The sequence below is a fragment of the Daphnia pulicaria genome, chromosome 4, assembly GCF_021234035.1.
Source record: "Daphnia pulicaria isolate SC F1-1A chromosome 4, SC_F0-13Bv2, whole genome shotgun sequence".
NCBI lineage: Eukaryota > Metazoa > Arthropoda > Branchiopoda > Diplostraca > Daphniidae > Daphnia > Daphnia pulicaria.
In genome coordinates, this window is record NC_060916.1 from 242,283 (window position 1) to 256,071 (window position 13,789).

The 13,789-nt window shown below is 37.5% G+C and overlaps 1 protein-coding gene and 1 long non-coding RNA gene across 2 annotated transcripts; one reads left to right on the forward strand and one right to left on the reverse strand.

The window, feature by feature from the left end:
* Window positions 1-2,426: 2,426 nt before the first annotated feature.
* On the forward strand, window positions 2,427-11,972 carry LOC124336307 (zwei Ig domain protein zig-8-like). Its single transcript, XM_046790059.1, has 9 exons — window positions 2,427-2,851; window positions 3,116-3,474; window positions 7,804-7,860; window positions 7,941-8,008; window positions 8,294-8,382; window positions 8,473-8,600; window positions 9,345-9,444; window positions 9,516-9,584; window positions 11,560-11,972. Exons 1-9 carry the CDS (start codon window positions 2,779-2,781, stop codon window positions 11,676-11,678), a joined length of 1,062 nt encoding a protein of 353 aa, XP_046646015.1. The 5' UTR covers window positions 2,427-2,778; the 3' UTR covers window positions 11,679-11,972.
* A 494-nt stretch (window positions 11,973-12,466) lies between these two features.
* LOC124336593 lies at window positions 12,467-13,718 on the reverse strand. Its single transcript, XR_006917100.1, has 2 exons — window positions 13,356-13,718; window positions 12,467-13,153 (listed from the first exon to the last, which is right to left on the reverse strand). It is a non-coding gene; the product is annotated as an uncharacterized LOC124336593 (long non-coding RNA).
* Window positions 13,719-13,789: the final 71 nt, after the last annotated feature.

A 13,789-nucleotide genomic window follows, 5' to 3' on the forward strand; every position in this document is an offset into this window, starting at 1 on the left:
CTGAAGAGAGACTTTTGGCAGTATCCTAGTATAATTTATGTATCTTTCTTTTTCGCCCACCGTGATAAATACAACAAGATGCTGCTGCATCAGCCTATTTATATAATACAAAGCTTTCATGTATTCTGAAATATTCAAGACTTATAGAGCCGCTGCGTATTATAATGTCTTTGTGTTGTGCACGGCAGCTATGTAGCCTACATTAAAGAATTAAGAGAACATGTTTGTTTAGAGGAAGTAGCTATTATAATAGGCCTATAACTATAATAGGCCAAAGATTTCATTTTTCACCTGCAAGTTGTTTCGATAAAATGAAACTTATATGTATTAGGCCTATCCGTTATATATTATTTCTATATACCCGGTTGATTGATTGATTACATTTCGTGCGCAATACAAATGATAATTGTTGGCCTACATCTAAAACATGACTCTCTCTGTTCCAATCCATTTATTCGCCTGTTTTTTTTTTTACAAATCGTTGAATGTATTTCGATACATATAAAAGCAATTGAGATATCATTATTGTTATATTACAAACCGCCCAGAACCTTGCCCTATATAGTATATCCTATAGTATATATAAGGGCTAAGGGCTATCAATTTCTCATAATGTCTTTTGATTTCTTTTTTTTTCTGAGTCATATACTGGTATGTGGAAATAGGCGGACAGGAGCGCAGCGCGGAATATAATGGCATCACCACAAGCGGAAGATATCTTTGGCTGGCTATATTTATCCATGTGATTATTATTCCTGTGCTACATATCTGATGTGGATGTGATGTGTGTATTTATATTTGTTATGGATAGTATATATAGGGAGAGAGAGGGAAACGACCATCGATTTGCTGCCTGCACTGCGGTGAACTAGAACTAACAACAACAGATGCACTGGAGCGGCCCCAAAAGAAACTTAAAAAAAAGGGGATATTCGATCCTTTTTTTTTTTTATTCTTTTCGAAAAGGATTTTATTTTTCTTGTAAAATAATTTTGTATATGACTTTTACGCAATTTTTCTTTTGTGTAATAGATAATATTTTATTGGGTAATAAACGGCGGCGATATTGCGCCACTTACACAACAAACAATAAGGCAGTGATAAAAAGCTTGTATAACTCGGAAAATGGATGGGGTTATTCGATGTATTTATGAGCTTAATTTAATATGCAAAATCATCTTTTTCTATTCAAATTTTTATCGTCCAAAAAAATAAAAAAAAAGGACGATATTCATCTTTCAAAAGCAGTTTATAATATATAATTCCCTATACCATTCCTGGGGGGGGGATATATGGTATATAACATAGCCTGTGTGTATTCAATTAGACTCTTTCGCGTGCGCACGGGATATCTTTCACGTGTATTTTCACATTGACAGAAAAATCCGCCATTGAAAAATGCCATTATTAGACACTTATATATTAAGTTGAATGGCGGCAATAAATTCATGCAATGTTTAATCATAATCATCCCACCCCCACCCCTTTACATGGTGTATACAAAAGGAAAATTTAGAAAAAAAGGTAAAAAATAAATTGGTGTTTGCAATTTTATTTTAACAAAAATATAAAACATCAAATTATATACACACAAGGATACTAGATAACTATTATTATTATTATTATATATGCCTTTATAGATAATATATATTTATGTATAATACGCAGATATGTCTCGCGTGTGCTCACGCCAGCATGGCGGCCGGCAATATAATCTGCTGTGCTGCATGTGTGCTGTGTCTCGTTCACGGTCGAGCCTGTATATTCTTCCGTGTCATCCGCCCATCCGCCTTCCGTTTTTCTTTCTTTTTCGCTTCCATATTACTTTACCCCCCTCCGCTTGCGCGGGTCTTGTTGCTGCGCTCCCATTTTCTAACATCGTCAAACAACTTTTTTATTTTTTCTCTTTTGATTTTTCACGGGTTTATATGGCGGACCGAGTTGTTGTTTTTTTTGTTTTCTTTTCCGGTATAGACATTATACATTACGTGCGGCGTATATTCTTTTAGACACACACATCCGATCGATAAGCTACCACGGTTTGCCCTGGAGGCTTTTTAGCGCTGTGTGTATATAGGGAAAACCGGCCCCCCAAAAAAAACAGCAAATGATGATCATTCCTGTGAAAAATGTCGATTCGCATAATCTGAATTCCTTTACCGATATTATGGCGACATGTTTGAAAAAAAACTATTTCAAATTTCCCGCTAAAATTAAAATTAAAAAATAAAATAAAACAAATTGATGGAAAGTCGAACATTTTCTCGGGAAAGTACAAAGGTATATTATACAAACGGACGTCAGATGTACACCGACGGCTGGCGTCTATGAGTTTCTTCCTCGTCTATTGAAGATCGTCGTCGGTGTTGGGCGACGTCGAACGACGTCGACGCGCGTCGCTCTGCTGACATTTAATCCGGCGTATACGCTACTGGATCTGTATCAAACCGCCCCAGTCTACATCCGACCGTCATCCAGTGAACATACATACGCCACATTCCTTTTTCCTGTCTCTACCCCCTGCTGTGCTACTTCCGGTGGATAGAATCTCCAGCATTCGCGAAAAGTGATTTTCGTTATATAATTCGATTCCCGCCAAAATTTTGAAAAGAAGAACGAATCTGAAATAAGAATGGCGGCTTTATTCAGTGGTCATTTGTGGTTTAAATAATTTGTTTTAACGCGCCAAAAAAATTCAAAAAAAAAGAAGAAATTATTATTAGGCCTACTAAATAAAATTTTATTGTGGTGATTGATACACCTTCCGGATTTGACTCAATGTGGCCGTCATCATCAGCCGCAGTGTTTTCTCTGTTGATGTTCATCTTGCAATCCGCATGCCAAGCCGCGGGTAAAAAATATTTATTATACATAGATTTGATTTCCAACGCATCTACCTAGATCTAATAAGATAAAAAAGAAATAGATATAGAACCTCATTTGCATATAAAGAGTGAAGCCAACAAGCAGCAGCATCTGCTTGATGTTGTCGATCGATTTTTTCGCACATCTATATATATCTTAGAGCTCGATCTCAAAGACACCATCGCACAATTTGCATATAAATATTTCTTTCTTGTCGTTCGTCGTCGTCGTCGTTGGGCGGCACACGCAGAAAGTGAGTCGGTGGTGGTGCTGGTGGCCGGAGTAGCGGAAGATGGAGGAGGGCGACACCAGCTACCGCCGCCAGGCATGGATTATTATCATCAGGAATCGGCGTTATTGGCAATGCCAGCAGAGCAGCGGGATCAGACGACTGGCGTTGCAATAAAAGCCACGATTTCCAGCAGTCACTCGCCCGTCGTTAATAAGCCAGCAGCAGCAGGAGGACTAGTACAGCAAAATCCTCCTCCTCAGCTGATGCTTTCAGCTGCTGCTGGGGTCACGGCAACTGCCAAAAACGTGACTGTCGCTCACGGCAAAACGGCCCTTTTGACCTGCAAAGTTGGCGCTGGCCTCTTGGACAATCGAACGGTAAAAAATCAAAATAAAATTTTTAATTAAATGAGACTCTTTTAATTCTCAGCATGAAATGATCCGAAATCAGCTAAAATCCCTTATCACATTATATATTATATTAACATAATGAATTCATTATCCACCATTATATATTATCATTAAGAATATAGGCCTATGAGATGAAATTATGTGATGGCTGTATATTACATCTTTTGTGCAAATGCGCTGGACCGCCACCACACAGCGCCAGCAGCCCGGGGTATTCTATTGTCTGCCATTTCTGCTGCTCTCTAATAATAATCCTCTTTTTTAAGGAAATATAATATCTACATCTTCCATCTCTTTTAAGAAGTGATAAAAGGGTGGGCTGCTGGGAAGGGGGGTTGGTTGAACTCTCTCTATATAAGTGGAAATCCTTTTGATGTCGCTTTAGTCGAACTAACTGTTATTAGGTCTCATTTCTATGAGAAGAATCATCAGCATAGCAGAGCATACGCAGGATCGAGAGAGAAATGAACTATTGATGACAATTAAGTCCTTATTCCACCATCGTCCTGCGCAAGCCCACAGCACAAATTTCATGTATTTAGACCAGGAGAAGCATCAGCAAAAGACGTCCCATTTATTGAAAATTGCGTCCTGCTGCTGTGATGTCTTAATACATAGACATGTCTATGGTCTATGTATTAAACGCATAGAAAATAAACAATTAAGCTAAAGCATATATTATATCTCCGCATGTATTGTAGCCTATAATGCCTATATCTATACTTTTGAATAGCGCGCTGTAGGGCCTTCATCTTTATAGAAAAAAGAGTCCGTCATTTTTGATATGATAAACATTTTATAGACTTTCAATATCTAAAAGTAAAAAAAGTGATTATTTGTTAATCAACATGGCGCTGAAGGCCTACAGCTAATATAATCGAGAGATTGAGCGTTCTTCACTGTATAATAGGCCTTAAAAACTTCTGCGTTATATAATATTTCACTTCCGAATAAGTCGGAATAAGTCCTTTAATAGCTCTCTCTCTATAGCATACACTTAATAGGACTACAGCTTACATATTAGCCTTATATCTTACGATATCTTATTCAAAAACTGAAAATATGCTGCATCGGAGAATAATAAAATTGGGGATCCGATCCTATAATACTAATACGCCCATATATAAATGCGCTCGTATAGAGAGTCTCTCTCTCTCTCTTGCTGCTCTCCCCACACACGGGTAGATCATGCCTGTATAGGTATATATATACAGTAGTAGCCTACATATCTATTTGTAAGATTGATATCGATCGGATATCTTTAGTTTCTCCGGGAATTTCGGCCCGCATCTATCCGCTTTTCTCTCCTATAAAAGCGGTATAAAAGCTTTCTGTCTTCTTCAATATGCAAACTGACGTCTCTCTATTATCGGATGAAAATCTGCACCAGCAATTTAGAAATATAATATAACATTATATCTATGTATAAAAATTTTCTTTTTTATTCTTTCGAGGAAATGATATTAGGGCTACTTGGGGATAGGTTTATAGTATAGCCGATAGCCTCTATATATTATGTGTGGACAAGAGGTGTATTAGGTATTATATTTCGATTGCGTTAGATTCGTTTCTCGCTGTTATATAATCAAATAAAACATTCTGCATGGCAGCCCTCTGGCCATTTAATATATACCGATAGATATCAGGTGCGGGGTTACCAATTGCCTATATATTCTCTCTATTATATAGTACTATAATATATAATCATTTCGCTATATATAATAATATTAGATTTGATGACGGTGACAAAAGTCATCGTCGTGCGGCCAGCAGCAAGAGATATTCGGGCCACCCCCCCAGCACGATCCAATATATATTCCACACCGAAGGCCTTTATTTTCTTATCTCTCTGCGACTATGCACATGCACAAGGCACACATCGCCACGCCCTTAAAGACAGGAGCGACATCAGCCACATCAGCACACAGCTGGGTCTCTCAAACATCCATTTGGACCTCTATTTTCTGCCACCCTCTGCTGCTCTATAGCTCACAGCCTATTATATGTATATACTACATCTTCCTTTATACAACCATCGTCACCAGCAGGAGACACGTCAGCCACTCGAAGCTGTTCAACCAAATAAACTGGCGCCATTTTTCAAAAAAAGAATAAGGGGGGAACAAACCTTTTTCTATAAACGGGACGGGTTATATAGATATATATAGGCCTATACATATTATATATACAAGGGACTGCAATAAAGATAAATCTACTACAGCCGAGCTCTTGTAATTCAATCAGAAAACTGCTCGATTAACTTTTGATAGCCTCTTCTTCTTCGTCTTTTTTCGGTCGACGCAACAAAAGACCCAGTCGGTCCTCAATGACCCATGTAAGAATTTATATATGGGACTATATGGGAGAAAAATATCTCTTGTGCTGCTGGGCCTCGTCTCTCACTTTGCAATAGATGCCAAAGAATGGATCCGTATATACAACAGCAGCAGCAGCCCTGTATATTATATTGGGCGGTTGAGATGGATGGACGGACGAAACTCTCGACAGGTCCCAATCATTTCCTTGTCGCTGTCGTCTTTATCCCCCCAGGCCAAGGGGGAAAAAAACATCGACTCATCTTTCCGAAGAAATGTGTCGAAATGATTAAAAAAATATTTTAAAATGACATTTCGCCTCAGATGTTATACTCTTATCGTCAGGATGGTTTCAGAAGACCGTCGTGAGTGGAGAGTAAAGTATCATCATTTGCATGTCTCGCACGGGACTCGAACTCACGGCCTATTGGTTGGGAAGCTAACGCCCTAACCGAATAGGCCACCAAACGCCTGCGATCACTGTTCCAAACGTTGAGTTTTAATCGGGAAAAATTCAAACAAATTGGTTTTAAATTTATTCCAAATTCAAAAAGAATTGCAAATAATTTGCTTTTGATCGCCAATGAACTATTCAGAAGACTGTCGCGAGTTGAGAGTACAGTAAAGTGTATCATCACGTATGGAGACGATTCTGCGAATATTGTCAACGCCTTATAACGTGCTGCTACACTCATTTCCACCCGTTGATTTGTGTGCTGTCCATTAGTTAACAAACAACAAACAGCACCTCGCTCCCTTGCATGTCCGCGTGTGTTCCATTAAATTGCAAAGTTTCCCGAGACACACACACAGTCCGCAGCAGCAGCAGAGCTGCGGAAAAGGATATCACAAAGTCTTGTCTTTCTTGTTTTCCTCCGCTGGGTGTTCATTTTCTCCCGGCATTAAGAGAGGGTGGAGAACCCAACTGACGCGTTGATTGAAAGTAAGAAGTTGATTAAACTTAATACATCTATAGTACTAATATATCCCTAAATGCAGCAGCAGCAGAAGCTATATAGATCCAAGGTATATAATAAGACTTTATAAGGGGGGCTGTATATAAACTTATTGCCGCCGCTGCCGTTTTGCGTTCGACAGTCTCTGCGTCCCGACATTCAATTATTCCCGCCTGTGCCTTATACATGTTCCCTCCCGTTTGCCGACATTCGTGCAAATTAGAGTTGATGTCATCATAGAATAAAAAGAGAAAAGAGAGAGCAGAGTCGCGTATATGCATGGTTTATTCAGTCACGAAAAAGACGCACCGAGCTCAAAGCGGCTTATTATATGGGCTAATAACAATGGCGTTTATACTTAAATATTTCATCAGAGTTTGAGAAAATATGTTTATTTTATTTTTGGGTGGGGCTAACGTTCGTATATTCCCGCCGTTACATAGGCCTACAAGACGGAATTTTTGAACGGCGAATTTTAATATGCGATGAAGCGGGAAACAAAGTTTGTAAATTCTGAAAGTGAACAAGAACAAAAGTTGCCATTGGCTGGCTGCGCCGGTACACTCTACTGTACTAATACTACCCCGTTCTTAATAATACGCCGAAAAGTTGAGATGCAAATTCGCACCTATACACGGTCGCGCGACATTCACATGGAGGAAAAAATTAAATATTCATCAAACTTGTGTCGTAAGGTTCGCTCTATAGTAATAATGCTGTAACCGACGAGTTAAAAAAAAAACACATTTGATGGAAAAGAGTTTTGGCGTTAAAATTTTTTAATGATTACGCGGAAAATAATAATAATAATAAGGGTGTGGTCTTTTATAGATTTGAATAAATATTTTAGCCTCCGTCGCTATTTATAAGAGGATTTGCCAGCGCTGTTTTAATAATACATTCTAAACGTCCCATATAAACATCCACAAATTCTATCTAATGCGTTGATAGAATAATAATAACAATACGTCCAACTTTGATTAAATTTTGATTTCGATTAAAATTTGAAATGATTTGTGTAACAGCAAGTGGCGTGGATCCGCTACTTGGATTTGCAGTTGCTGACGGTCGGCAATCAAACGGTAAAATCAAAAATCAAAAATCAAATAAAAATATAAATAAAAATGATTATTTTTCACAATAATTTTATTAATTTAAACAGTACACGGCCGATCGGCGTTTCAGCGCGGGCATCAGCGGCAACGGCGACGCCTGGTCCCTTCAAATCAGGTTATAGTCAATCAACTTTTTTTCCATTCTAGAAAAAGAAAAAAGTAAACTGCTGCTGCTACTCTGATGTAACTATTAGACTGTAAACGCGGACGTCAGTCCCGCGTCATATCGATTTCTGCACCCGCTGTTTTTTCTCTTTCGTGTGTAGGGAGACGATGAGACAAATTTGATTTGATTTTTTGTTGTACCGTTGATGTAGTTTTATCGATTTTTTTTTCTTCCTTATTTGCCACACCCTCTGGGCAAATGTTTGAACGACTTTTTCGTGTACACACACAACAGCCACGTCCAGTTCCGAGACGAAGGAGGATACGAATGTCAGATCGGAGTGACGCCCCGCGTCAGCCATTACATCCACCTCTCTGTCGTCGGTAATACTATAAATACGATCAATTTGGTTTTGCTTTATTTTTTTAAAATTTTTCCCGCGTTAATTTCAAATCTTTTTATTTTTTAAATAGAACCGACGACGGTGATTCTTGGCGGCTCCGAGATGCACATCGACATCGGCAGCACAATCAATTTGACCTGCCTCGTCCAGCACACGCCCGAGCCTCCCGATTACGTTTTCTGGACTCACAATCAGCAAGTAAACACACAAAAATGAAATTGCATTAATAAAATAAAAAGGGAGAGAAATGAAATTGCGTTGTTGACCTAGTGAGCTGGCCGATCAATATAGATACACCCAACAACGTCGTAAAAGAGAGAGAAAAAAAACAAAAGAAATCTACTAGATTGATCGTTATCTTTTTGTTTTTTTAGTATTTTTCTCTATTCTTTTAATTCCGTCGCAGCATCAGCTGAGCTCAAATTCACGCCGACACTCTTTTTCTCTCTCCCCCTCTCTACTCTTTAAAAAGACAGATAATGGTATACACACACACTGCGCAAAGCTCCCACTATATGTTGAGCTGTTATAGAAGCACTTGAAAAAAAACGCCCAAACGGATTGTGCTGTCCTCCGGTTCTCTTCCATCGTCCACAAAAAAAGAAAAGAAAAACCGATAAACTCTCTCTATCACATCTTCCCACTCACTCTGTATGTTGTGCTGATTGCTGTGGACACACCCATAGAATGTAGTGCTACAGCTGACGTCCATTTAAAAATCCCCCCACTTTTTTTCTACTGTGAAACAATCAGAGAATGGGGGGGGGTCTTATTATATAAGACGCGGGCGAACGCGGGTTAATCGTTTTCTTCATTTTTATTTCGTTCTTCTTGTTTTGCGCAGCAGTAATGATTCAAACGTGCCCAATTGGCTCAATTTTATTTTTGGTATTTTTTTAATTTCGTTTTTCCCGCGTGACTATTTAAAAAATAAAACAAAAGACGGTGAATTACGATTCGAAAAGAGGCGGGATCAGCGTCATGGTCGAACGCGGAGCTACGACGCTCAGTTCTCTACTCATTCAGAAAGCGGCACGCAGAGGTGAGAATTGAAATTTATTATTTAAAATAAAAAAATTATTAAAAATTTTAAATGAATTTTGAAATAATTAGATTCGGGAGTTTACGTCTGTTCGCCATCGTCGGCACCGGCAGCTCAAGCTTCTATTCACATTCTAGAAGGTATATTGATGTAAAGGGCTCTCTAAGAAACGCTGTGTTGAAAAAGGGAAACATGACCATGCTTTGAAAATATTCTAAATTCTATGTTTTCAAAACGGAAACACAAAGTTTTAAAAAAAAATGGAGTAAATTTCTTTTTCTCATTTTTACCTTCGCGCCACTTTTGACATTAAACCTAATAAACGCCCCTCATTAAACGACACATGATTTAACTAAACATTGCGTTAAGAAAAGGTAAAAATGTTAACTTTTTGCATCTCTTTGGCGGGATGTAAAAAACAAACATTTTGAAACATCAACAAATGAAATAAGTATATATCGCGTGAATTGGTTTGATAATCAAGTTTATTGCAAACCTTATCTTTAGTTTGTATACATCCTAGCAGAAAATTATCAACGGCTTGTTTCGTCCAAATTTCACACAGCAGCGGTAGAATAATTATTCAACATACTTAATAAAAGGCCCGTGCCACTTGTTTGATATGACTGCGATGGGTATTGAACTCGGGACTCCCGGGTCCTAGTACGATGCTGATCCACTGTGCCATTCTAGATATGTTTCGGATCCTTCACAATCATGGCATATTAGACGCTGGCAGTTGGGACCTTTGAAAATTTTTCCGAATATCCAAACATCACTTCCAATTCGCTTCGTAGCACCCATCACACACACCACACAAATGAATTAAAAAACATTATGTGAGCCATTTGGTGACACACTCGATGCATAGATATGCTTAGTCAACAATATCGACGGACAAACTAGATGTATAGGCCATTTCACGCACCGTGCCTATGCACGTTACGTATGTTTAGGCAATACGCATACATATAGCATACGAAAGAAACAGTACGTAATGAAAAGCTTTTTTTACACTAGCTGTATTTAAGTATGTTGACTGATAGTACTTTTGGGACTTTAAGTACTTAATCTCTTGAATCGTAGTTATTTGAAAAAGTTGTTTATGGCTTTCTTGAAACTATGTTTGGAATTGTCCCCTCAATGAATTTTTTTTATCTAATAAAATGAATACATAGAGGATGCAGAGGATTAGATTTTTACCAAATTAGGTATAAATGCATTAGCTGCAAATTAAGGTATTCAACTTTAAAGTTAATTCATTTATTTATGTAAATAAAATTTTTTAAGAATTTCGAGAAATATGCAAATAAGGGGAGGGATAACAAGGCCATGGCTTCCAGCATAGCCTGGGGTTCTTTCGGGGCGGTTAGGTTAAAAACAAAAAGAAAACAAATGATTTTGGTTGGGGGGAATCATTTTTGTTTCGAAAAAAATTTCTAAACATCGTGTGTCGGAGGAGGTGACAAACAAGTCATGTTTAGATATAGCAAAACATTAGTTTCCTTTTAGAACACAGCGTTTCTTAGAGAGGGGGGTATACTATATATCTTCTCATTGGTTCATCATTAACGGAATTAAAATTTGATCCCGATTTAATTATGTACATGTAGCCTACTAATATGCTTCTAAGGGAAGAGATTGTGCTGGGAGGAGCTTAGAGGTTGTTTGTTTCTTGTTGTTGCTGTGTGGATAAGACGATATTTAGGAATTAGAGCGTCATTTCCGCCCAGAAACCCCCACCAGAAACATGGTTCCTGTTATCCCCCTGAAGCTCTTTTTATTCCCTTCTTCTTTTCTCTTCCGGTTGAACGCAAAAGACGTCATCGCACCAAAAAGGGATCGATGTCTTTTGTTTTATATCCGCAGTCTAGTCCTACACAACATTTTTTTATTATTTGGACAAAGTAATACGATAAAGTAACTGTTTTTTTTTTACTATATGGTCGACCCTAAATACGTAAGGTTCCGCCCTATAGGAATAATTATTTTAATTCTGGTTCACACGACAATTTGCAATCGTCTAAACCGGAAATGAGAAAAACAAATTCAAATATTTTATTTTTCCATTTTACAAATTTTGAATTTTTGAATTATTTATTTTTCTTTTGATAGGTGAACGACCGGCTGCCATGTACAGCGTTGCCCGAAGGCCGTCTATTGTTCGACTGATGACGTTGATGTTGATAAATGCCGTGATTTACCTGTCGGCACGTCAACGGTCACTCCTCTGAGAGTTTTTTTCGTTTTTTCGTTTGTTATTTGATGATGAAAACTCTCCTTGTTCCATTCCTCGGCTCCAATCAATTATTATTTTGATTATTTGTTTTATTTTAAAGAAAATAACTTTTGCACCATTTTGATGATTTGTTCAGTTTTTCCAAATGTTGTTGCGTTTACTATTGACTGTTCTTATTTTATGTAATTCAACTACATACAAAAAAAATTAACAATATTATCTAACCTTCCACGGGAAAAATTTTTTTCGCATCAGAAATTTGTTTTTTTTTTAATTAAAAATTATAACAATAAATATTTAACGAATATGATCGGATTTTAATGAAATTTTAAAATATTCCCTAGGGATGTATAAATAAATATTATAGCATCTCGATGAAGATGAAAAAAAAATGTTTTAATTAATTCGTGTCAGCACAGCTGACATCATCTGCTCATTTATTCATTCTAAAAAATTTGTAATTAAATCTTAACAAAAATTCAATAAAAAAAAATAATAATTTAAATTGTGTTTGATGACCTTAAATGAAATTTGGGTCGATGAACCGAATGTGTACAAGTCAACAAAAATTCATTTTCTTTTGCACGTATAAAAATACTATATGTGTATGTATGCTCTGTGTGTATACGTACGTGTTTGATACACCGGAAAAAGTTATTATTGCCCCCTGGTTGATTCGAATAATCCCGGATGAAAAACTCCTTAGTTATCCTGTTTTTTTTTTGTCTTCTATTTCTAAAAAAAAAAAATAACAGTTCTTAATACGAAATAATAATGAAAAAATCTACTTAAAAAATTTGATTTCAATAAATCTTTCTATAGCGAATAAACCCCACCCGTAAGGGAGCTATTTTATTTACAGCTTTCCTTTTGATTGTCCAACAATCTTTTTGCCCAGCAGTTCACGTTTTGTATAGCCTTTTGTAACATAATATCTTTGTTGTTGGATGTTGAATATATTTTCCCGTATTTTAAATTATATTCTATTCACTCGCCGACTATTTTCCAGCGCTAGGGTCAATGATAAGAAGCGCTCTAAAACCGGATTGAATCCAATGAAATGCTGGGCCGATCGAATAGAAATCCTTTCCATTGTACGTCCATACAATAAATTATTTTAGAAAAATTTAATCAAAAAAAAATCACGACATTGAAAATCTCAAAAGTGCGGTAAAAAATATATAAACAGCTCGATCATATTGTGTCTGGGCTGAGGGTGAAAGGCCATGGGCATTGCAGCAGTCGACTCTTATTATTCAAATTTATCCTTTTCCTCTCCGTTTGTTGTTCATCGCGTCGAGTGACGTTGATTTTTCTCTCCCCGTTGTTCATTTTTTCTTCATACAGATATATCTTCTTCTTCCAGCTTCTTTATTTGTCTACTCCGCACCGTCTCTCTCACTCACCATCCAGCGGATGCGTTTCCTCCGCACAAAAAATCCCCCAGCAGACTGCTCTGACGTCTCTATCCTTTTAAGATTTAAAAATATGTATAGACATACACTCACGTAATAAGAGAAAAAAGAAGAAGAATATAAAAAGAGCTGAAGATGCTGCAGCAGTTGCCACGCGCTCGGAATTCTTCGATGGCTACCGTTCCCCCTTTCTTATATAAATGCAAAAATATAGAGGCGACGTAAAAGTAGACGAGGAACTTGTCTTGAGTACTCACGAGTAAAAAACTACTTTTTCTTTTTTTCTTGGCACCGTCTGGTTGTTCAAAAGGAAATCGTGGTCTACTCTCGTCAATGTTTTTCAGCACCAAACCCTCCAGACGAGAACCGAACGTGTTCCCTTTCTTATGGTAAATAATAAAAGAAGAAGATGTCCAGACAGACAGAGAGTTTGTACAATGGCCAAGTGCATGAAAGTTTGAGCGAGATGGTCCCGAATACGACTGCTGAATTTATTTCGTCGGTGTGTGTGGTTTTGGCGTGAATTTTCAAGGGCGACGATGCCGTTTCGATTATTTGTTCGCCCTTCAAATTTTGATGAATGCAGGAATTTTGATTATTTCGGTCCTTTGTTGTCGGTTGAGAAGATGCACATATTTATTGGGATCGTCGTTCTCATCCTGGTTTTTTTTATTCGGACGAAACTGCGTCG

Coding starts and splice junctions, on each gene's coding strand:
- LOC124336307 (XM_046790059.1), top strand. CDS start 2,779: ATGTGGCCGTCATCATCAGCCGCAGTGTTTTCTCTGTTGATGTTCATC. Junction 3,475..7,803: donor GCCTCTTGGACAATCGAACG/GTAAAAAATCAA, acceptor TTTGTGTAACAG/CAAGTGGCGTGGATCCGCTA. Junction 7,861..7,940: donor TGACGGTCGGCAATCAAACG/GTAAAATCAAAA, acceptor TAATTTAAACAG/TACACGGCCGATCGGCGTTT.